This window comes from Bipolaris zeicola (assembly GCF_000523435.1).
Source record: "Bipolaris zeicola 26-R-13 unplaced genomic scaffold scaffold_11, whole genome shotgun sequence".
Lineage (NCBI taxonomy): Eukaryota > Fungi > Ascomycota > Dothideomycetes > Pleosporales > Pleosporaceae > Bipolaris > Bipolaris zeicola.
This window is the reverse complement of record NW_006912060.1, coordinates 19,992-43,609: the sequence shown is the minus strand read 5'-3', so window position 1 is coordinate 43,609 and position 23,618 is coordinate 19,992. Positions and strand designations below refer to the sequence as shown.

General features: G+C 51.6%; 8 protein-coding genes across 8 annotated transcripts; 3 read left to right on the top strand and 5 right to left on the bottom strand.

Annotated features, from left to right (window-relative positions):
* Positions 1–975: 975 nt before the first annotated feature.
* Positions 976–1,728, top strand: COCCADRAFT_22677 (uncharacterized protein; the record flags this gene model as incomplete). The annotated part of the gene is made up of 1 exon (XM_007709730.1): positions 976–1,728. One exon carries the CDS (start codon positions 976–978, stop codon positions 1,726–1,728), a length of 753 nt encoding a protein of 250 aa, XP_007707920.1.
* Positions 1,729–2,134: 406 nt separating this feature from the next.
* Positions 2,135–4,471, bottom strand: COCCADRAFT_84708 (uncharacterized protein; the record flags this gene model as incomplete). Its single annotated transcript, XM_007709776.1, has 1 exon — positions 2,135–4,471. The coding sequence occupies one exon, from the start codon at positions 4,469–4,471 to the stop codon at positions 2,135–2,137; it is 2,337 nt and encodes a 778-aa protein (XP_007707966.1).
* A 638-nt stretch (positions 4,472–5,109) lies between these two features.
* On the bottom strand, positions 5,110–5,328 carry COCCADRAFT_84815 (uncharacterized protein; the record flags this gene model as incomplete). Its single annotated transcript, XM_007709775.1, has 1 exon — positions 5,110–5,328. The coding sequence occupies one exon, from the start codon at positions 5,326–5,328 to the stop codon at positions 5,110–5,112; it is 219 nt and encodes a 72-aa protein (XP_007707965.1).
* Positions 5,329–6,393: 1,065 nt separating this feature from the next.
* COCCADRAFT_22675 (uncharacterized protein) lies at positions 6,394–8,229 on the top strand (the record flags this gene model as incomplete). Its single annotated transcript, XM_007709729.1, has 1 exon — positions 6,394–8,229. The coding sequence occupies one exon, from the start codon at positions 6,394–6,396 to the stop codon at positions 8,227–8,229; it is 1,836 nt and encodes a 611-aa protein (XP_007707919.1).
* Positions 8,230–8,398: 169 nt separating this feature from the next.
* On the bottom strand, positions 8,399–12,307 carry COCCADRAFT_84831 (uncharacterized protein; the record flags this gene model as incomplete). The annotated part of the gene is made up of 4 exons (XM_007709774.1): positions 8,399–9,211; positions 9,259–9,612; positions 9,661–10,670; positions 10,717–12,307. Coding segments are annotated over 4 exons (3,768 nt in total), but the record flags the coding sequence as incomplete, so codon positions are not given.
* Positions 12,308–12,887: 580 nt separating this feature from the next.
* Positions 12,888–14,043, bottom strand: COCCADRAFT_84861 (uncharacterized protein; the record flags this gene model as incomplete). The annotated part of the gene is made up of 2 exons (XM_007709773.1): positions 12,888–13,858; positions 13,911–14,043. The coding sequence occupies 2 exons, from the start codon at positions 14,041–14,043 to the stop codon at positions 12,888–12,890; spliced, it is 1,104 nt and encodes a 367-aa protein (XP_007707963.1).
* A 494-nt stretch (positions 14,044–14,537) lies between these two features.
* On the top strand, positions 14,538–17,798 carry COCCADRAFT_1364 (uncharacterized protein; the record flags this gene model as incomplete). Its single annotated transcript, XM_007709710.1, has 5 exons — positions 14,538–14,694; positions 14,746–15,156; positions 15,249–16,491; positions 16,545–17,098; positions 17,149–17,798. 5 exons carry the CDS (start codon positions 14,538–14,540, stop codon positions 17,796–17,798), a joined length of 3,015 nt encoding a protein of 1,004 aa, XP_007707900.1.
* Positions 17,799–18,109: 311 nt separating this feature from the next.
* Positions 18,110–23,526, bottom strand: COCCADRAFT_1363 (uncharacterized protein; the record flags this gene model as incomplete). Its single annotated transcript, XM_007709709.1, has 3 exons — positions 18,110–18,667; positions 18,719–23,084; positions 23,150–23,526. 3 exons carry the CDS (start codon positions 23,524–23,526, stop codon positions 18,110–18,112), a joined length of 5,301 nt encoding a protein of 1,766 aa, XP_007707899.1.
* Positions 23,527–23,618: the final 92 nt, after the last annotated feature.

Genomic DNA, 23,618 nt, shown 5'->3' with positions numbered 1-23,618 from the left:
TTGATTTGACACCTTTATTCGAACAATATGTAGATATCTGAATCCAACTTCTCTCGTTACTCATTTTCACCGTAATCATGGAAAGACCAATTCTGCTTCAAAATTTCCTTGAACCGCGAATCGTCTTCTACAAAAGCCAGCCATTGCTCTCGGATCTCAGCTGCTTATTCAGTCAACCATGCAGTACTATGTACTTTTCTTCCAAAAACATGGTATACCTTAAGACCTTATTTCTAGGACCTTGCAGGGCAATGCTAAGAATACATATAAGTTTCTCTGTCCGTTGTTTGCTACAGGCTGTGTTCAGATCGGAACAGCTCTACCTCCTAGCCATACATAATTACTTGGGCCCGTACTTTTAAAGCTCAGAAGCTCTGCAATACTGCTCAATGTATATGGAGAAAGCGCGAAGACCTAGAACGTGCACTAATTAGTAGAATTGATTCCTGAATTTATCCGCGTTGGCATGCAACAATGCGGCGGACGCCTGCAATACCTTGCTCGTATACTGCGCGTTGTGGCTGTGTCGACTCCCGTTAATCACGTAGCCTGATGCATCTGTTATCTCAGGTCGTACAGGCAGCCACTCTCTGCTGTGGTGCAGATAATTACTTAATTAACACCTGCCTGATTGCTTGCTGTGCCACATGTCTGCCTCCTGCCACGCGCACACAGAATTGGCTGCCTGTTGTACTAAGCCACCTTGTCGCAATCACGACCCCTGATCGCGACTCCCATTTGAAGAGTAGAACCAATTGTTATTGCGGTACGCTTTTGGTTTCTCTAACATGTGCCTTTCCCTGCTTTCTTACGTGCACTTACTCTGCGCCCTCGCCTCGACTTGGCGCCTCGATCCTGCACAGCCAAGCAGGCTGCATCATTTGGGTCCAGTATTTCAAACCTTTATAGTTGCATTGTCATTCTTCATTTCCATTTTAACTCTGCTGATAACGACAGTGGCTGATAGTTGCAACTATGAGTTCGCTTTTGCCTACAACGCCACCCAATACTTTACCGCCCCTTCTGCGACTCGCATCCGAGCTGCACTTAGCGATCATCTCGTTTCTTCCAAGTCTAAAGGATGCCACAGACGAAGATGATTTGGCACTTCTCCAACTTCGTCGAACGAATCGTTACTTTCGCGACCTTGTTCCTCCGCCGACTCACGACGATCTTCTTTCTCTCGAGTTAGTCTTGTACGAATACCCAGTGTACGCCTGTAAATTCTGTCTTTGTCTCCGGCCAAGGGCAAAGTTTGCTGCAGCTATGCTCAAAGGCAAAACAGGAACCAATGGACAAGCCCGGTATAAAAGATTTTGCGCAGACTGCGGATTCGATACTACAGTCGTTGGGAGGAGTCAGCGGTATTGCCGTGGTTCAAGAGCATTTGTTGGCGGAGTTGATTGGGTATGGTGCAAGCACTGCAATTTAGTGAAAAAAGAAGAAGAGGCAGATTCAGTCTGTCCTGGGCTGTTTAAGGCGTGCTATACCATGTTGGGCTGTAAATGCAACGTAAAATGCGGCAGGCTACTACGTTCTAGGACTCCACCACAGCCGGAGGCCTCGACACAACCACGCTGGGTGTTGCCAAAATCGAATGCGCCTCGAGTTCGCTGGGACGTTAGTGATACAGATAGCGATGAAGATGATAGGACTGATGTGTATGATTATTGGGACCCTCACTTTGAGCTTGCGCAGCAGGAAGACGACGATTGGCGTGCGCTGTAGGGGCTTTCTACTAGTTAACTAGTACTACGTTGTCTAGAATAGACGCAGTTTACCGCAGGGGTGCCAGTGTTCTAAGTAACTAGTACCCCCTATGCTAGTTCAAATGCAGCGTCAAGAAGAACGCCTTTCTAGAAGCATCTATAGATAAAGTGCAAGGCTCTTGAGGTTACTTAGGACATACCTACTCGGTTTTAGAGATGCGGCAGCCTCGTAGTATTGCTCTATTGGAGGCGTACTGTTTAAGTGTCGGATGAGGGCTTGTTCGGTTGGAGCTCTGTTTTGTAGTGATAGCAGATCGAGCTGCATGTTACGATAAGTTCCCAGTAGCGTTTTCGTGCATGAAGAAATACAATCTGATTAGCTCTAAGAATTTCTGCGCTGATCTTCCGGTATATGTCCTACGTCACTACCCGTATTTACAGTTTGAAGACGGTTTTTCAAGTACATCCTGGCTGCCATGATCTTCGTCAAAGACCAGCTCCACATGTTGAGAATCATAATCTGACACCCGTATCCTCGCCGTTCGCTGAAACGTACTCATCCGATGTATCCCCGTTGTTGTATTCTTCAAAGCGACTGCAGACGGAGTTGATTGTTGAGTAAGCGTCAGCAACTCGGGTATGGAATCCCAGCAGCTGGAACTTCGCCGCTGGATGACCAAGCGGAGCGTGTGAATGACCGCCATGACGAGGTGTGAGAAGACTACTACCAGAGCAAGTATGTCGGTCGTGGAAGATACTTTGAAGGCGTAGCCTGTGATTTCCTGTCTGATGTGGAATTCGGTGAATGTAGACGTTGATATGGTAGAGGGATTCTCGTATGCTTGGCCATCCTTCAGGAGCTCGGATTCATATGAGGATTTGCGCATATGGTACGAGACCGGATTGTACTTTTTTCTTTGGATAGGGACGGTAATGTTCAGGACTCGCCAGCTGCCAGCGCGGGATATGGCATCAGCAAAGACGGAAGCGAGTATATGTTCGACATTTGGCACTAGAAATGAGTCGGATGTCGCCATAGACATGAGAGACGATATTGTCGTTCTTGTTTCCGAGTCGTCGGAATTTAGAGTATTGTTGTTTATTATTGTCGTGTCCCACGGCATATCTATACTTGTGTTGAGCTTCAGATTGACGGCGTCGAACCAGTCGGCAGTGATACGAAGTCGGCGCCAAGATTCTTGACTTCCGACATCCAGCCGAAACATGTCATATGCCCGGTAAGATGTTTCAGAAATGTCACCAGACTTGGGGGCTTTTGTGACCGAATAGACCTCTGGTTGCACCGCCTGAGCAAGGCTCACCGACAACGATCCTTTAGCCCATCTCGCATCAACAACACAAGCGGAAAGGTTGCGTTGACTCTTACCCGATGTAGGAGCATCAACTATGATACCTAGGGTGGCTGTCGTCCATGTAGTATCGGCCATATCCAAAGCAACAATTGATGGATGTGGTGATTTCCGTAGAGACTCCAATGTCTCGTCTGGCAAGTCTACCGTGCGCATTTCGGTAGGATAACCAGGGCTCTGATCATCAAAGATTATGTCGTTCGTGATTGCACTACCGAACTCTGGGACGACAGGGAATTGGAGAGATGTCTGCTCAGACTTGAAGGCTTGCAACGGGCTACATACCACTCGCACTGCCGGGACCCATGTTTCGATAATAGACTTCATCTGGTTGTAATATCTATATCTTGCAAACGGGGAGTTGGAGTCGACAGGTATGGCATCAGCAGCAATTTGCCATTCGTCGTTGATCGTAGCCGCCACCCACGCCGCAGGGCCATGAACGCCGGTTGCTGATGATTCTAGCGCTACTCTAGCTCTCTGCGCTGATGCTAGGCTGTAAGGCGGCACTTGTCCTTCTGGACTCCAAATTAGGAAATCCGCAGGTATGTATCGAGAATCCTTAGGGGCTGACCACGGTCTAGGGTTGTCGCTCGAGGAGAATCTGTTTGCCAGCGCCATATACCCGCCGGCTGGGCAAAGCGCATTGGTGTATGCATTTGATGAAGAGCAGCTAGCCCCGAATATACCAGCGCCAAGATCAGGCATGTAGTGCTTGATATCGAGTGTCGAGGGCCAAAGGTCTTCCGAACTGCCATTGATCCAGTACTTGGTTCCCCCAGCAGGCCAAGTATGTTCGCGTGGTATAAGTAGTACAGCAACAGCAGGACCGGCTGTCACAGCGATGAAGCCTGCGAGCACGACTAAGCAAAGTGTTGCTGCATTTCGTCTCATTGCCCCTTGACTGGAAAACGACCCGATGAAAGCCGCAGACCAGAAATAACTCAATTGGGTGAATAGTGCTCCCACTCCGACCAATCCAAAAGGAACACCGTTCCCGTCAATGAGATCATACCGAACTTTGTGCATAATAATGGCCGTAAGACTGGCGATGATGAGAAGCTCTTGAATTTTGGCTGCGATTTGAAGAAGCGCGGTATATTCCGATGTCTTCCCAGATTCACCGGCGAGTTCAAATCCGATAAAATGACCGTGTATATTAATGATGATAAGGAACAGAGCGAATGCACATGGCAAAATGTGTACTGCACATCGCTGGAATGCAAGATGCAGTGATTCTGTTCGGACTGGTTTCTTCGGCTCATGTGGAATATGGTAACGAAGAAGATGAGCTATCAAAACGCAAAAGGCGCCTAGGCCTATGGACCGGAGGAATGTTGCCAGGGGTGGATCATATGGATTACCGTGACGTTTGTCACGTATGTTGTACATTTTGACGACGTAATGGAAAAAGCTGGGTTCAAAGTAAACCTAACAATTCCTATTCTCCATGAACATAATTATGGCTATTGAAGCTCTGCTCTGAAACCAGGCATCCAGTTTGTTGGCGGCTATGTTGCTTGGCGACGATATTGACAGGTATGACTGCGCAGGGCAGGGGTAAGGTTATTCGTCACCCCTGTTGCTCAATAGCTGATCCGGTCTAGATCGAACTTCATATGTGTCTTAGCAAAATCTTGCTACGAATATTCCTACTATATTCTTAGAAAGAAGAAGGTGGAAGACGTTCTTTTCTAGATATAAGATGGGTACAGAGATGGCTGTGAAAAGTTCATGCCGACAGCGTGTTCTGTGGGCTGTAGTTGCCTCGATCACAGGGTGTGAGTATGGCCTGTGGCGACATGTCGTGACCAGCATTGCGGATGCTGGCAGCCGTTTCAATGCAAACTATACAGCGATCGTACTGAGATTGCGCGTCGTTTGGGGGCGGTTATTGCATGGCACAAGTTTCTCCGCCCCACCACTTGCATCGCATCCTGTATGGGCTCTTTGTCAGAACCATTAAATGCACCCTACTATTCTTGCAAGCATTGCCGGTTCTCATCTCAAAGCATCTTCACCGATAACCTTCATAGCCTTATCAATTGAGGGTCCAAATTCGCACGAGTCTCGTCCTGGATCAAACCCCGGCTTTCTGCGACATCAGTGCGGCGTCTCAGAATAATCTTCTTGAGCCACAACAATGTTTCTGCCCAACGAATGTCGTAGCCGGAGTGTTGATATGAAGCTCTCCTGTGAGGGTGGACATCGGCTCTTGCATGTGGAGTTCTGTGAGGATGCCGGAACATTTTTCTTTTCCGATATGTCTGCAAGGACGCAGGGATTTAAATTATCCTTGGTTGCTTGTGCAGTAGCAGAGTGAGTGTTTCGGCAGATAAGAGATACTCGCGCAGCGCTTGGCGATGTGTTATGGAGGGCGCGATATCGTGTGTGGAAATATCGCCGTTAATTTGGAGGATGGTGTAAAAAGAGATCAGCGGATATTCTGAAGTCTATGGCTCCAATAACACTCGTTTTGAGGGTGTGTGTTCTCTGTTAACTTCCATGACTAAGAGTTTTCATCAAAGCACTAGAGTGATGACCATGTGATCGCTGCAATCGACCTTTTTTTCTAGGTCTGTAGGTAGATTGGATTTTAGTTGAGGGAGTTTTCTGATAATGTGTTAGTGGCAAGGATGGCCTTGTGCAGTCAGGTCTAACCAGACTGGCAAAAGTAGAGTTTTTGGAATCTTACCAAGCCCACATATGACATGATTGGAAGTGAGGACGAGATACGGAGAGTGTAAAGCTCGGGGAATATTGGCATTGAATTACTTGCCTCTGCTGAGGTTCGAGCAGCTGTCACCCATACTTTCTGTTGGGTAGACTGGCGATTTCGTGAGTATCAGTTAGCATACGTACCATACTAAGATATCCCATTCGAGTATTCGCAGTTGGTGCCAAATGGGATATTGAATATTTGCCTTCAATTCAGTGTCGTAGTAACGTAGTCCGTACCCGGTCTCAATGGTGAGACAGAAGGTTACACAAACTCAACAACACGCCAGAACCAGATCCTGATGACGTCATAGTACGTGTTCGTTCCTGCAACATTGAACATCGCACACAGCGACGACGACCCAAGGAATTGCTAGATGTAGATTGCAAACTGACACAAAGTTCCTACCCTCAAGTGATTACTCGGCAATGTCTATCCGTACTAGGTAGGCAAGCAAGATACGCATTTCTTGCTGCCTTGGAACCGCCTGATAAAAGGCAACAACGAGCAACCACAGCTAACAGCACTACTGCTGGTCATAAAACAGCACGAAAGACAAAAAGTTCTTCTATCAATTCAATTGACTATCATCAAAATGTTCACTGCCTTCTTGTCCATCCTTGCCGTGGGCACGACATTAGGGGCAGCGTGCGAGGGTGGGGAGCAAAACACAACATGTGTGTTGGATACCGACCCACTACAACAACCCTTTCCCTTCTTCTTCCCACCTCAAGATGCAGCAAACACTTCTGCATTGTTTCCAATGCCAAAATGTCAAGGAATCACGCTTGAAGAAGCCACCATCGACCAACTGCAAGGGTACATGAGTGACGGAACCATCACATCTGTCGATATCCTCCGATGCTACCTCGATAGAATACACCAAGTCGACAAATACATCAATTCAATCATGGAACTCAATCCGGATGCCGAAAAGATAGCTATTGTACTTGATGCTGAGCGTGCTGCTGGTCGTGTACGAGGCCCACTACACGGTATACCTTACATTATCAAAGACAACATTGCAACCAAAGATCGGATGGAGACTACGGCTGGAAGCTGGATGCTGTTGGGAAGTATTGTACCTCGAGATGCACATGTTGTTGCAAAGTTACGGGAAGCAGGCGGTCTTCTCATGGGCAAAGCAACAATGTCTGAATGGGCTGACATGCGATCGAACAACTATTCGGAAGGATACTCTGCAAGAGGTGGTCAAGCGAGGAGTCCTTACAATCTAACCGTCAATCCTGGGGGAAGTAGTACAGGGAGTGCAGCAGCAGTAGCTGCAAATATCGTTACGTTCTCACTAGGCAAGCTCACGTCCTCAAAGATCTATCTCCAATCCAACACTGACACACCACCAGGCACCGAAACCGACGGTAGCGTCATCAACCCCGCAGAACGCAACGCCCTAGTCGGCATCAAACCCACCGTAGGCCTCACCTCGCGCGCGGGCGTCATCCCAGAAAGCATCCATCAAGACACCATCGGCACCTTCGCCCGCACCGTCCGTGATGCCGCCTACACTCTCGACGCAATCTACGGCATCGACCCCAACGACAACTACACTTTCGCTCAGCACGGAAAAACACCCCAAGCCGGCTACTCCTCCTTTCTCTCCAACGCTTCCGCCCTCAAAACCGCAACTTTCGGCCTCCCCTGGCACACCTTCTGGACCCACGCCCCTTCCCCCCAAAAATCCCACCTCTTCTCCCTCCTCACCCTCCTCCAATCCGCCGGCGCAACCATCCTCAACTCCACCGACCTCCCCCACTACCGCACCATCATTTCCCCCGACGGCTGGAACTGGGACTACGGCACCACCCGCGGCCACTCCAACGAATCCGAATACACAGTCGTAAAAACCGACTTCTACAACAACATCCGCACCTACCTCTCCTCTCTCGAAAACACTTCCATCCGCACCCTCGAGGACATCGTCGCCTACAACTACGCCAACGATGGCACAGAAGGAGGATATGCGTGGCCAAATGGTATACCCGCCTTCTACTCCGGCCAAGACGGCTTTCTCGCATCTTTGGAAACGCGCGGTGTGATGGACGAAACGTACTTCCAAGCTCTATCTTTCATCCAGCGTACAACGCGCGAGGAGGGTATTGATGCGGCTCTGAGACATAACGGCCATAAAATCGATGCGTTGCTCGTGCCGGCGGATGTAGGCCAGACGTATCAGGTTGCGGCGCAGGCGGGGTATCCGATGGTTACGGTGCCGGCCGGGGTGGGCGAGGAGACGGGGATGCCGTTTGGATTGGGTATTATGGGGGGTGCGTGGGGGGAAGGCGAGTTAGTGAGGTGGGCGAGTGCGATTGAGGATTTGATGAGGGGGGAGGCCGGGAGGCCGGATATGAGGAGGACGATGCCGAGGTGGTTTGGGTATTTGGAGAGGAATGTTCCGGTTAGGAATTTGTAGGGTTTGGGGAATGGGCAAAGGAGGATGGGATATAGTCTTATCATGCAAACAGGTAGTTACAGGACAGCGATACAGTCGACGTCTCGAGTAATCCAAAAGTTCTTGTGTATCATTCAAATTACAACTCTAACGTCTTTTACCAAGCGAAAACCTACGAATAAAACGGATTTTAAAAAATATCTTCCAAACCAGCCTCATTCCACGACGTTTCACCCTTTGCAACACGATCCCTAATTTTCCAGTACTCGTGGTTGAAAACCCAGTACTCCTCACCGGTGATGTCGCACGTGCCCTTTGTGAACCATCTAGGCTGGAACTCTTTGCCCTCTGCCTCTCGCTGCCTCCGTGTAGCACGCTGCTTCTCTTCCACGCGGTTCTTTTCTGTAGCCGCAAAGTCGTATTCTCCATCTTCCATGGCGCGCTGATCAGGCCGGAGCCTGGTGTCTGTTGGGGCAATGATTGGGCGTAACTTATCGTTGATGGCGTTGAGTGTCACGACAAACGGAGTAAGGTTGAAAGGTATGCCCTCTGGACGCTCGTGGCACTGCCAGACGAGAAAAGCCTTGTTGTCGTCGTGTTTTGACGGCTTACCGCCCTTGTCAATGTCTGCATCCTCAAAGCCAGGGGTGAATCTAGCGTAGATCTTGTCATTCCATCGCCCACCGATGCTCCAGCGCACTCGGCCTTCTGCATCCATGACTTTTCCAACGACCTGGTATGCTGAAGAGGCTTTCCAGCCACGAGGTTTGAAATCCAGCAAACACTTCTCCCCGGTAGTCCAGTTGGTGATTTCCATGAGGCCGTAGTTGTCGATGACGGGGTTTCCGGTAATGATGCCGATGACGGTAGATGTGACCTTCTTCCACGTGTACATTTCTTCTTTTCCACCTGTTGCAGTGGGTCGCAGTCGCAGGAACCAGGTACCCAGTGGATTGATGTCGAAGGATTTGCCGTAAAACTTTGACTTGACCGCCGACTCGCCCTGTATATCGTTAGATGATGGTATAAAGTTTAGATTCCAGAACGTACATAGTAATCCCACTTCTTGGACTCTGCATAGGCAGCACCAATGGGTGGATGATGGCTGACCTGCTCAATGAAGAAGCGGTAGCCCTTGTCCGGTCTGGCGTACTCATAAGTCTCAGCAAGAAGGGGATTGAAAGGCTTAGCAACACGCCCAATAGTGGAAGCATATTCGGAAGCCGCAAATGCAGCGACATAAAGCAGTCGTTCCGTGGAGTCTGATCGTTCGGCAGCAACGTCGAGAAGATCAGTGTATTCCATATCCTCAGCCACACGCTGTAGTAGCGATGTTGGTTCGTTGAAGGATACCGGCAGCGTCATCTTCGTCATGTCCTTGCCAATCATGGACTTGAGAATTCCCTAGCCAGTCGTTAGTATTGTTTAGAATGGCAGTGAGATTGAACACACCCAGAGTGAAATCTTCGGCCTGTCATCTGCATCCATTGCCAGTCGCTTTCGTGGACCATCTTCATAGCCTGCCCACGCAGTGGCAATTTCCATAGACTTCTTCTCCAATGGATCTTCGGAAGAGTCGGGGGCGCTGCTTTCAACCTCTTGAGGAGCACTGGGAGCGGGCATCTCCACAACCTCGACTTCGCCAGCACCGATTGCATCGAAGAACTCTTCGTCATCTTCAGACTCGGAGTCGGAAATGTGGGCTGCAATGTCTGCCAGGGTGGCCTTTTTCCTAATCTTCTGGTTCTGGGTGGATGCGCCTTCGGGCGCTGTCGCCTCCTTTTGCTGCGTACCGTCTTCTTGTGCATCAGCGAATTCATCTTCGTCTTGCTTTGCTTGTGTTCCAGCTTCGGTTTTCTCAAAGCCTTCCAAAGCTTCCCGGAGTGCTTTTTTCTGCTTTCGCCGCTTTTCCTCCGACTCGCCTATCCTATTCTCAAGCTCTTCTTGTTCCTTTGCGACCTTGGCCATGCTCTCTTCCCACATACGACGCACATTAGCTTCGCGATCTAGTCGGTATTGCCAGTAGGCATCACGGTCCCTGGATATCCTGAGAAGATCTCCGATAAGTCCTTTGAGGTTGCCAATGGCTGATTCGTACGAGGCCAGCGCTTGCAACATCATAGGGTCAGAAATCTGCATGTTGGGCGATCGTTCCTTTTCTGTCTGCAGTGCTGCAGAAACGGATGTCAACAAATCAAGCTGCAGCTTCGCGGACTGCGCAGTGATGTTAAAGGCATCCTTGCTCTGTGGCTTCATCTCGTGACTACTCGAACCGTCCCCATACTCATCCTCGTCATCATCGTCGCCGGCAACAGTCGCTGTTCCCATGTGACTGACCAGTCTATCAAGACCCTGACTATGCATGCTAGGTTCATAGACGCTACCGGGGTCTTCTGTGACACTAATCGCAGTTCGTGAAGACGTGGCATCGACGCTGTTCAAAGGAATGTTTAAATTGGATGCTAGCATATGTCAGTATGTAGGGAGACGTCTTGTAGAACAACTTACTGGTTGGGTGCTGCTTGGAGCTGCTGGCTATCTTGGAGCTCCCAAGGCTGGAAGAGTCACCTTCACCCTTAATCTGCTCAATTTTGGCCTGCTTAAGCATCTCTTGGTCTTGAGTAGCCCGCTTTTCTTCTTCGCGCGCTTCGTCCTTGGCCCACTGGATCGCGTTGTTCAATGCCCAGTACCATCGTTTGGCCTCGACTTGATGGTTTGCCTTGAGATGGTACTTTACAGACGACTTGCCTTGAATCTCAAAGCGTTGCTTGTCTTGGGGATCCATGTACAGCTTGGCGATGCGCATATTAATCGCACCACGGCATGCAGATCCCGTGTCATCTTGGTGCTTGTAGTAGCTCAGCACACCATCTTCAAGGACGAACCAACGTAGTTTGTAGCCAGTCGTGTAGTTTGTCCACTTCTTGAGGTATCCCTTCATCTCACGCGACTCCTTGACGCCCATTCCAACCTCTGCAGCTGCTTGTCCTGGTGGTGCACCGGCGAGGATGGTCTTCTCCTGTATTCCTCTTTGTGCCGCTGCGGCTGCGGGTGATCGCTTCAAGATTGCGCGGGTACGGTCATCCTTGGTGTAGTCCTGAGGAAGCTTACCCTTGCGATCGCGGCGAAATGGGTCGGCTCCATTCAATAAGAGCAGCTGAGCCAGTTTGACGTCCTTTTTCTTTGCAGCTTCATGCAGAAGCGTGCCTCCAGCGTCAACGACAACCGGGTCGGTCGCTAGCTCGCCGCCATTGACGTCGAGAGTGCTCTTGACCCGGTTATCCTGGAGGATCTTCTCCAGTGCATCCATATCTCCTGACATAACCATTTGCTGTATCTTCTTTACGTACGTGTCGATGAAGATGGACCGCGACAGCTGCAGGGCCTGGAAAATGTCTGGTGTACGGGCGAGATCTAGCGGGGTTTGGCCGTTGTAGTTGGTCACTGAGTCATTGATGCCAGGCTGGTCGAGTAACATACGAACGACTGCAGTGCGACCGAGTATGGCAGCAAGGTGGAGCGGTGTGTTGCCATCGCGGTCGCGGCCGTTAATGTCGACAGGTGAGTCGGGCGATGCAGTGGCGTTTGACAGGACGAATTCAATTACTGGTACCTCCGCGCACTGTATGGCCAAGTGCAGGATTGAAGTTCCTTCTGTGCGTGCATTGGGGAGCTGTATTGACGACCTGCTGCTCTCGCCATCGGCTGGGCTCGACTGCTCCCGGATTGCGCGCGATATAGCTGCCGTGTCGCCATTTCGCAGCGACTCAAAAACTCTAAACAGCTTCACAGACTGTTCGATTGAGGTTGCCTTTGTAGGAGAGGTGGGTGTTTGCTGGATGCTGGGAGACGAGGGACTGAGTGCGTCTTGGCCTGGACCGGGGCCGGACATGCTAGTGGAAAGATGCGGGTTCTTTTTGGAGAGGCTGCGGCCGTGTCCCGACGGGTTGTATCCCTTGATCTGAGCAGCGTGCTGCGAGGTGGCCGACGTAGCTGAACCCGGGGGAGAGTTGTCGCTAGGCTCGGGTGTGTCGCCGTCGGGCTTTGACGACACGCGGGACAGGAGGTTCTTCACACTGGCGGACTTGGAGCGTTTGTGCCTGTGCAAGTAGGCAGTCAGCGATGACCTTAGCAGCTACAAGCTGTGTCTTGTACACTGATCCCCGCCATAACGACTGGCAGGCTTGGGGCCGAGCACTTACCCTTCCATGGCCGCTTGATTGGCCGACCAGCCCAGAGATACAGCAGGACGCGTGTAGGATGTCAGCAAGGACGGATGGGGAGTTTGCGGGTTTGGTATTCAATTGAAGTTGAGGACACTGCACAAAGGAAGACTGTGCAACCGATGAATATACTATGGATGTGCTTGACAGCCAGGCTCCGTATAGGGGTCTGGGCTTTGCTCGCGACCAGGGAAACTGATAGCGGGGCGCTCGTCAAGCTTGGGGTTTCGTCAGAGGCGCGGGCTCACCAGCCACAACAGCCACAACAGCCAATCATGGCCGTCGACGTGCTTGCAGCCTCAACGGGCGGTGCCTGGGGTGTCCTGCCAGCCAATCACGCGCCTCGGAGTTTTGCACGCCGCCGCCGCCTATCACGTTCTCTTCGTCCAAGATTTCTCTAGACTGAAGCAATTGATATGTTATGTTACATACACTAATTTACAATCGTTTGGTGCCTTATGACGCGTTCCCGCTAACCAGAACAATGGCGCTTCCTAGCTGCCGTCGCAGATCCTCCCTTTGCACATCGTGTGTGTCTTCTACCTCACCCCACTGCACCGTCTGCCACTTGACCTCCAAACTGCTTGCCTCGGCCGCTTCATCGATTCCAAAGCGACTGCCCTCAGCTGCTGGTCGTGATTGCGCGAATGCCTCGCTCCATTCGTGCACCAGCCGTGCGCTGACGAGCAGGCTCTTGGATGCCAGCACTGCCCGCTCCAGTCCCGCGAGCTCGTAGGCGGGGAGGCCTGCACACCACCCGCGAATTACTTCCTGTGTCATCTTGGGCTGTTCCACGGGAATGATCGAGTTGGGGTCGAGCGTGGGCTTGATCTCGACACCAGGGAACACGTGTGTCTGGAGATATGCAATGATGCCAGTAGCCACCTCTTCCTGAATCTGGCGCAGCGTCTTCCCGTCCTGCAGCGTGTCGTTGATGACCTTTTCGGGAGCCCAGCAGAGCAGTGTATCGGTAGCGAGCACACGCATAAAGTAGGCGAGGATATCGTTCCGGATGTTGGACTGTCCCGCCTTGTCTGCCGCCTCGATATCAATGGCACGCGCAGCCAGCGAGGTCATGGGGATATAGTCGTTCTTGAGCGCCTGCTGTGCGCTCATAAGAAGATCCCATTCGAGGGCAATGGCAGCCGCGAGCTGGGGCTTAGAGGCGGGGACGGTGAGGATCTGCTTGTTGGGCATCCGGACGGGGCGGTGATCGAGGAAGACCTGCAGGCCACCATCCGTCTCCTTGACCGAGACGTCTTTCCAGAAGCGCTTGGCGAGCATGCTCTTTGGCTTGTTGGAGGGAGTGTAGGACTCGCGCATCTCGCGCGCCTGCTTCATCATGTCGGCCTGCCGCCTCTTCCTCGCAACCCGTTGCGCTGCATCTGAAGGTTGGGCCTGGGGTGTCTCAGGTGGTGGACCGGGCACTGTGTGGCGTCAATGGGTGAATGGGCACATGTGGTGCAAAGCCGTGCGTACCTGACGGGTGAGGCAGAGGCGTGGCGCCCCGCGCAGCCGATGTGTGCAGACATTGGCACAGCAGCGGCCTGTTGTAGGCTCGCTGTGGTGCAGCCAGGCGGATCTTTGCCAGTGCTGGGCGGATCGACTCCATGGTGGCGGGGGGTGGGATGAATTCTATCGTATGCCCGACAATGATGGGACGTCGAGTAGGCCCGGCGCGGCGACTTTTTTCCTTGCCGGGCGCACGGACATAGCGCCCTGTGAAATCTGGGGTTCTCCGCTCCACACGCACACGCACACGCCGCACACGCAAGCCACCACCGCTCGCCTCACCACCCCCCGTCCACCCCTTCTCGATACTCGGGTGCTCTGTGCTTGCTACATACTTACACCTGCACCTCCAAGCAGTCGTCGCAGCACCACCAGTCGATGGACCCACGCCGGCGTCTCTGAACATGCGCTTGCGTCCCCACAGCTTCTCGTCCCTCTGCATGTTCTCCACCCTCTGGTCTGGCTCGTCTCCGATCGGCCGTTGACGCGCTTCTGGCTGTCGCTACCCCACCCAGCATCTGCTCCCCTGCATCGCCGCATCCCGCCTTTGATGCGGCCCCTTCCGCCCATCTCTGGCCTCAAACTCTGCTTTTCATGAATCAAGCGGCCTCTCCGCCGGCCTCTGCGAATGCTGCCGTGCCCCAGCCCAAGCCCATCCGCTTCGTCACTAACCATGACGGGCCCTATGCCAAGCGCCGTCGCATCAACTCGGCCTGCTTGACATGTCGGAAGAAGAAGACGCGCTGTTCCGGTGAGGTCTAACATATCTGAAATACAGTTATTGATGCTGACAGCAGAACAGGCGAGCGCCCGGTTTGTGGGACTTGCACCCAAAACAAGCACGAGTGCGCTGGCTACGGCGACGACAATGGCGCGGGCGATGCGCAGAAGAATAGCAAAAAGGCCCCCTCCCGACGAGCAAGCACAGTGTCCAACAACAGCACCTCGGCCCTGAAAAATGAGGCTCCTATTGATCCCCAGCTCACGCGGCCGTCTATTCCACACACGACCTCTCAAGCGTCTGACTCCAGCACCGTCAATCCATCGCCCAAGCAGGATATCGCCACTGGCAGTTCTGGCCTAACTTTGAGCACGCGCAATAGGATGCCGTACTTTCGGTACTTTGGTCCCACCGCCATTGTGCCTGGCCTGAGGCAGATGGTCGTCAAGGTGCGCGGGAAACAACACGGAAGTGCGCAGACTACATCCGATCGTACGTATTACCCTGGGTTAGGCGCTGAATATTGTCGTGTGCAAAATCTATCGCCTAAACGATTGAACCTAAACTGTTGCTGACTTTACCAGCGCACATTATTGAATCCTCACCTGCTCAGCCTTCTGTGGGTTCGCCACCTGCACAAGAAGCTCGTACCCCAATAGAGATACCCGTATACGATGCGTCGTCTATGTCTCCGAGTCCGCTTATTACCCACCTCTGCAAGGTCTTCTTCGCCCACCTCGGCTGCTCATTCCCCTTTCTGCAAAGAGAAAGGTTCATGCGCGATTTGGAGGAGAAGCAAGTGGATGCCATACTCGTAGACGCTGTCTGTGCCTTGGCGGCCCGCTTCTCAACGCATCCCATGTTGACGGGCAACAACAACGATCACAAAGACGGCGAGAACGAAGGCTCCAAGCTCCAACCCTCAGAATACGGCCAGGCATTTGCGCAAAGAGCAAAGTCCGCAATTCCAGACGCCTTTCCATGTCCCAGTGTGGCGGTGGTGCAAGCTGCTCTTCTCCTCGCCTACGACGAATTCGGCGCAAGCCGCGATAGTGGCTTATGGATGTATCTTGGAATAGCTATCCGCATGGCTCAAGATCTGGGAATGCAGTCTGTAGGAGGCCTCAAGTATGAGGGGCGCCACGGGCCAACGCCGAGTTCGGTCAAGAGTAACCTAGAAGAGCCGCGGCCATCGGAGCAGTCTACGTCACAAGACAACTGTGAAAGAAGTACCGAAGAACAAGAGCAGCGGGCAGCCGAGCGTGAGAGGTTGGACACTTTCTGGTCAATCTTCTTCCTGGATCGAGTCATATCGTCTGGCACCGGGCGTCCAGTCACTCTGCGCGACCGCGACATTGAGATTTCTTTCCCTTCTCTGGACGAGGTTGATTCTTCTGGATGGCCACTGCCTTACCCTGCCTTGATTCGAGTCATTCATCTCTATGGACGTGTAACTGATTTGCTGAACCGCATCAGAAGCGCTGCCGATGTCACACCAGAACTTCACAAGCAATTAGGAGTTTGGGAGGACCGACTGACAAACATCTATCAGAATCTCTCGCCTAAATTACACTTCAATGCTGTAAACTTTCAACAATACGTCAAACTAAACCAAGGAACAAACTTCTTGTTGCTCCACTGCTGGTTCCACACGCTCATTGTTCTGCTGCACCAACCGACACTCTTGAGAACTTTCGAGGGTACGCCCCAGCCGCAATCCAATCATAGCCGAGAATTGTCCATGTCTTCTGCAAAGACTGTTGCCGATATACTAGCTTTTACGGAGCTTATAGATGTGAAGACTGGCATGGGTAATCCGTTTACTAGGTTTGTGCCTCCATATCCTACCTATCTTGATAGTGAAACTGACACCGTTGTAGTCAGCCCATATACATCGCTGCGTGTGCCTTTCTCAATGAGACGGCTATTCACTCTGCATCGTCTCAACCCCATTCCCGTCCTACCAGTCCTAATCGAAATGAAGACAATGATCAGAAAGCACCCATTGGCAGCTCGCTTGATCGTCTTGAAACTGCTAGTTCTTCCGTCAACGATCGGGAACAGAAGCAGACTGCCGCCAAGCATACACTGCTTGCGTCTGCTGCCAACCAAAACTATCAACGTTGCTACCGTGCTCTAAAGGCCCTCGAGACCTACTGGGCAGGTGTCAAGTACATCATGACCGTGCTCGATCAAAAGGCGAAGGGGGTTTGCGATCCCCTGCTTTACACTGCGGAAGAGATGGAGAGCGCTTTGGAGGCACCCCGACCGGAACCATCATTCACTAGCCCGGGCTGGAGGAGGAAGCTTAGTTGGGGCACATACTTGACGGCTCAAAGCTCGGATGCCGATGTTGCCAAGATGGCGGCTGCAATCAGGAAAGGAGCGCGATCTCCAAAGTTGCCTGGCTCACCAATGGTGCACCCTAGTCAAGGTATGTAACTCATCCTGACTTTTTTGAACATCTCATTAACTTTTGCGTAGCAATAGGATGGTCGCTTACCGGAATCATGAACTCGCCCTCGACAAATGTCGCCGTCATGTACACTTCCGAGAACGGTGAAGGTCGAACCCCGAAGCCACCGCCTCCCCACCAAACACCAGCTACCGCACAACCTTCCATAGCATCCTTGATGTCCGACCCACCGATCAAATTCGAGGCACATCAATCCTTAACATCACCACCAAGCATCTCACGCTTCAGCTCTTCATCAATGCCTCCACCCCCAACCAACCAAGCCTACAGCAACATGCCCAACCCCGACCCCGTCATGGTCTCAGACGCCGACCTCCTCCTAAACCTACACTCCCCCTTCTCCGGCAATTCCCCTGCCGCAGTCCGCACCCCAATCTCCACCCAGCAACCTTTCACCCGTGGTCCTACGCAAATGCAACCTCCACCCCCACAAAACGATTTCTCGCCCACTTTCACCACGTTTCACGCCCCGCCAGATCATGTATTTGGGGATATGGTTATTGATACCCAAGACGTCGATATGTCGCTGCTGGGCGCGGATATGATGCCCTGGGATCTAGAGTATTTACCACATGATATGTTGTCGTTTGGTGATGCATCATTTGGGGGTGCGGGGTTTGGAGGGGGTGATGGGACAGGGGGTAATGCTGCTGAATGAATGAGGGGGAACGGCGTATCTGTAGTTGCGATCTTTTATGATTGCCAATTTCTTTTCAATTTGTATGATAAGAGAATTATATCGATGGAATAAGTAATTTTGAGGGGGGTTGGAAGAAGAAAAATAAGGGAAAGAGGATGTAATTTTGGCCTGTTTAGGTTTTATGATACCATGTTTTAATTCTTCGTTCATTTTCCTCCCGTTTGGTCATCTATGGTTTTGCAAGAATACTTGAACATACATCAAAATCTAGTCAAACAAACCCGCAACATACTTATTTCCTTTTTCTCTACATATACAACTCAAGTCTACTACTGCAACATGCCTTCCAGACTCTCCCCAAGAATCTCCTCCATCCCATTCTTCCATCGCTGGCACTCCCGCTCAACAATCTCATCGTCATCCTCCATGAGCTCACTAATAAACGGTAGCATCTCGGGCAACAAACCCAGCCACTCCTCGCCCAACCTTCGCGTAAGACTCTGCTCGCAAAGCACAGTCGCCAAGCGCGTGTTTCGGTCCTCGCTTCGCATGTTCTTGAGCAAGGTAGTGTTCATCTCGCGGTGATTCTCCATGCTAGATGAGGAGGCGGCGGCGAGATCGGTAATGGTGGGGATGACGTTGTTGGTGTTGTTTTCCGGGGTGGAAGATGAGGCCGAGGGGAGGGAGAGGAGGGAAAGGAGAGGTGGCATGATGGTGCCAAAGTGGGAGGGTGCTTGCCAGAAGCCGTCTTGGTCGTGCTGGAACGACTTTTGAAGGGCAGAGAGGACGGCAGTGCGAGTGGCGACTTCCGTGTCGTTTTTGGCGAGGTGGGTGAGGATTTTGGCGGTAGGCTCGATTATGTAGCTCGAGTAGCTTGTAACGAGGGACTGGGTGGATGTTAGTGAGTGTAAGAAATTAATGTTTGGGTAGATGCATACCTTAAATTTGTCGAAGAAAGCAGCGAGGAACTTGTAGAAGGTGATAGCGCGTTCAGGCTTGGCTGGTAATGGGCCTTCTTGATCTATAAGTTGCACGAAGAAGGGTCGGAATGTGGCGTCACTAAGCTTGAGAACCATCGCAATGACCGATTCAATCAGCGTGGCCTCGAGTTGCTCAGTCTCCTCCTCATCAATCTCTTCTTCAGTCTCCGATTGGAGAGTGTCCCGCATACGGAATGTTTGGAGGAACAAGCTGAATAGCGGCGAGCTCGCCTTGACGAGTTTGGCCTTGGTCTGAGCATTGATTGTGGACTGCAGAAGTTGAAGCTGTTCGAACAAGGCGTCGAAGCCTTGGGAGGCGGCATTTGACCATGTCGTCTTGATAGAAGAAAATACTTCTTGTCCACTGAGATGCTGCGATACACTCTGGTAGAAGCTAGCGCGGGTTTCATCGCAAGCATCCTCAAGGTCGGCAGCAGCAGAACGTTGAGACAACCGCAAAGCAGTATCTAAGTACTCCCGCGAGAACATGTATCCCAGACGGTCGACAATGTTCGCAAGCAAGGTGAATACAGCATTGTGAAGACCAGCCTTCTCTTCATCAATCGCATTTGACAGGTACTCAAACGCAATGGGAACGATTGTAGGTAGTAGCGAGATGGCTTCATCCTCAAGAACGTCGATGACAGAAGTTAGACAGATCAAAGACAAGATGCGGATTCTGTCGTCATTGCTTGATAGTGATTCAGGACCGGCAATGGTTTGAGCCACTGATGATACAGCAGATACATCCTTCTTGCCGAAGCGCTCGATGATGCGGTCGATGCAACTGACCGAGACCATCTTCGCATCCATCTCAGATGTCTGTTGCAGAAGCGTTTGAACGCTAGGCAAGAAGGAGATGAGTGCTTCCACAGACTTGCGGTCATTCTGCTTGGCAGTACCTGCTCGAAGCTCGACTGACTTGACTGCAGCGACCTGTACATGAGAGTCTGTGCTAGAGAGGAGCAACTCAGCAGACTTGATGAGATCGGTCGTCGGCAAAAGATCCAAGCAACTGGCGAGAACACGGCTGCATGCTGCGTACGTCTTCGAGTTTGACGCCAGTTTCTTGGAGAGCTGGATGGTGGTTTCGATAATGTCTGCAAAGATCCTTCGTGGCCTTTCTGGGTCGTCCTTCTTTCGGTACGCTCTGGTGACGTGTGCTTTTACCTTGTCGTCTAGGGCCAGATCGGTCAAGCATGTAAGCATGCTTTGAATTCCCGAATCGAACTTATTCTCCTTTGTCTTCTCCTTCAGCCCAAAGAGTGTCTCCGCGACTTGTGGTTTCGGTCCGGTGGCATCGGTGAGAAGATCAAGGTAACCCTTGAAGGTGACCAAGGTGTTGATAGGATCGAAGTAAAGCAACAAGTCTGCGCAGAACCTTCGTTGCTCCTTGCTGTGGTACCGGTCGGCGAGCAAAGCAACAATAGCCGGGAGAGAGTCTTCGGGGCCCAATGTGCGAGCCAACTGTGCAAACAGCTTCATCCTTCTGTGTAAGGGAATGTGTTCAAACGCCGCAGTGAAACTCAGCAGCAAGTCCGAAACTCCAGCAATGAAGTCCCTGTGTTTCGAGCGAAGCGAAGCAGCCAGTTGCGGTACGACGCGGGAGATTGTTTTATCAACGACTTGAGCTGAGTAGTCATCATGCTGTCGAAGCAGAGTAGATCCGATGAAAGTGAAGATAGGCATAAGGTTGTGCAGAATCAGATCAGGAACCCATGAAGCAAGGTTCGAAATCAAGAGCAGGGCACTATTCTGCACTTGCGGGCTGGAGGAGTGTCGAATGCAGTCGATCAAAAGGTCTGCGCGCACTGCTGACTGGTAATCGGCAGTGTCTGGCATCTCCATGAGTGTCCTAACAATTGGGCTTAACGACCCGAGAATGATACTCTGCAGGTAAACCAATTCAGATTCCGACTGCTGCTTAAGTGGCTGCATTTCAGCAAAGATTCCGAAAAGGCTCTTGAAAAGCTCTGGATGCTGTCCTGGATTAGATCCTTCGACCAATTCGAGTACCAATGTGAGTCTTCGAAGAAGCCTTTGAACGTCATCTTGAGAAGAGAGTTCGACTCGGGCCATTTCGCTTCGGCTAGTCCGTCTCCGCTTCGCTGCCGGTGGCCCTCCAGGCATCGCGGTGGGCGAGGGAACGCTGTCCAAGAAAGAAACAAGGATTTCAGAGTCAAGATTGACGTTCCGTAGGATCTCTATGGATTGTTCTCTGCAAAGTCTGTCGAAAGAGTCGTCGCTCTCGCTCAACGCCAAACCTAGCATGCATTGAGCAAGGGAATGTCGAGATTCAGATCGGAAAGCAGACCATGAAGTGTGAACTTGACCGAAAGCAGCTACTACTAGCACTTCCCGCTCTTTGTTGAGTGTTCCAGAGACGATATCTTGCAACAACTGGGCACTCTTTGCCTCCCTCGGTATGATTGCAGCGAGGTGCGAGCGCTCAGCATCATCAAGAGAGATGACTTCGCTGCTGCACTGGTTTGTTACAGCATCAATTGGAAGAGTAGACCACTCGTTCAACAATGGAAGGACGAAGTTGGTGCGGACAGTGTCTGAGACCTTTCCGCGAATGTTGAATATTGGGAGCAAACACAACCGGACTCTTAGCAAGGGTGTACAACCGGCGTGATTTGCGAAGAAGCTGAGTATGGCCGTTCGTGTTTGCATTTTGAAAGTCTGTTTAGATTGGTTCTGCAACTGCGTTCCCTCGAGAACACTGCGGAGCGCAGGAATGATGAAATGTGCATCCATGACACACTCCTCAAGCATCGGCTGGAGCATCGAGACAATAAAAACGTAAACATCTTCAGGTTTCAGGTCTGTGATGTTCTTAGAAGCTTTGCCGTACACGTCAGACTTGCCCCACGACTGAGCTTTCGATCTCGCGGAGGCCTTTCGCGTCAAAAGACTGATGCAAGCGGCAGCGGACCGTCGAATGTGGGGTGATGGGTCGGCGAGCGCATGGACAAAGTACGGCAAAAGGTTCTGCAGGGTATGGGCAACCTCCGACTTCTCGAGTGACGAGGCCGTAGCACGTAGAGCGGCGATACGAACGGCAACCGGGCGGGTACTGTTCCAGACACGGGCAAGGAAGGATAGGTAGCGCGTTTGCTGGAGTGCAGCTTCCTGGTGCAGTGCATCGGAAGCAAGAAATTGTTTGGCCTGTTTGGTCAACACTGCCTGCTCGAAAGCATGAGCAGCCTTGGCAAATTCCTTTTCTGATCCTGCATCAAGGAAGCTGGTAACTGTGATATCTGGCACCTCTACAACGGGCTTCTCAGCAGCCTCATCAATGTCAACCATTTCTTCGTCAGAATCCATATCTTGAATAGCCTCAATCTCGAAAGTTTGCGCAATGGTCAGTCCGAGGGATTCCAGATCGACATTATTCTGCTTTGCAGCATCCTGCAGCATGGATGACAGGTCTTTCGATTCGACTAGTCTGGTGGCAACCTGGAGTAACTCTCCATGCGTTTCAGAGCCTGGCACACTGTCGCGCAGTAGCTGAGCTACCGCTGACAGTACGATTTGAATACGGGATTTGCTGATCAGACCCGATGCGATAAGCTCATGGAAGATGGCATGGTTTTCCTCTGAGCCGACGTTGAGCGCACCGAGCGCGCAGCCCAGTACAAGTCGCTCGGCCTGACACTGCTCGGATACACTCTTGAGCCTTTGTACAAGCTGCGGCACCTTAAGAAGCTTTTTCGCAACCTTTGTCGGGAGCTGTGCCTTTGAGCGCTCGTTTGCGATGATTGCCAAGCAGCCCAGGCAGGATTGAAGTGATGTTTCGTCATGAGCTGTAATCACAGCCTCCATTAAACCATCTAAAACCTTATCTCCAACCTTTGCCTGGTTCACCAACATGATGACGATGGCGTAGCAGGCTAGGACAGTGTCAGCTCCATGCTTGGCGTGCATGCAGCTGTTGAGAACTGGAAGTAGATCCAGAACCAGCTTCTCAGTACTCTGGTCTTGGAGATGCTTTTTGCCGGAGTTTGAGTTGCTCAGTATGCCGTAGATTGCCTCGACAGTGATTCCAGACCAGAAGGACAGCATGTGAGCAGCCTGATGGCCTGCCTCCACTACTTTGGCAACATATGTGTGATAAGCCTTGAAGAACTGGGGCGTATTGATGGCTGTGTAGGCAATGGTCCGCTGAGGTACATTGGTGGGGGCCTGGATGTAGGGGAAGAGGAAGCGGATGGCGTGCGATGGCTGCGGGGGCAAGATGGACAGCAGAGCGAGGAATTGGGGCGTGTTATGGTAAGGCAAGTAAGTGAAGACGAGGCATTCGGTGTTGTATTCATGGATGCTGTTTGCAATTAGCCATGCCAATAGCGCAAGCTTGTGCAGGCGAGGTGGTGCTATTCGACGTACCGGAATCTCCTCACAAGCCACTCCAGCGCCTTCTCTGCTGGCTTGAGCAGCAATCGGGGGCCGACCAGTGTAATGAAGGCCTCAAGCACAACATCGAGCTTAGAATTCTCATCCTTGGTCATTTGGGTGCGGTCTTCGGCTTTGCTCTGCTCGCTGAAGAGATTCTTGGAGAAGCGCAAAAACCTCGAATCCAGCGCGCACAGCTCCCGGTAGCCCTCGTAACATATTAAATAAACATTTTCAAATGATTGTGATGCAGCGATCTTGGGTTCGAACAGCAGAGATTTGCCGTGTGCCGCCTTCTGGGCGCGCAGGTCGAGTTGGTGGGTGCTCGAGGCCGCGATGGTCGCGAGCTGTTTCTGAAGCGCCGTCGCCATTTTCGGGAATTTCCTGTGTCGCACAAGAAATCAAGGTTTTTTTTCGGAAATCCCAGAAGCCATAAGACGCTGCGAAACAGCGTGGAAGTTGT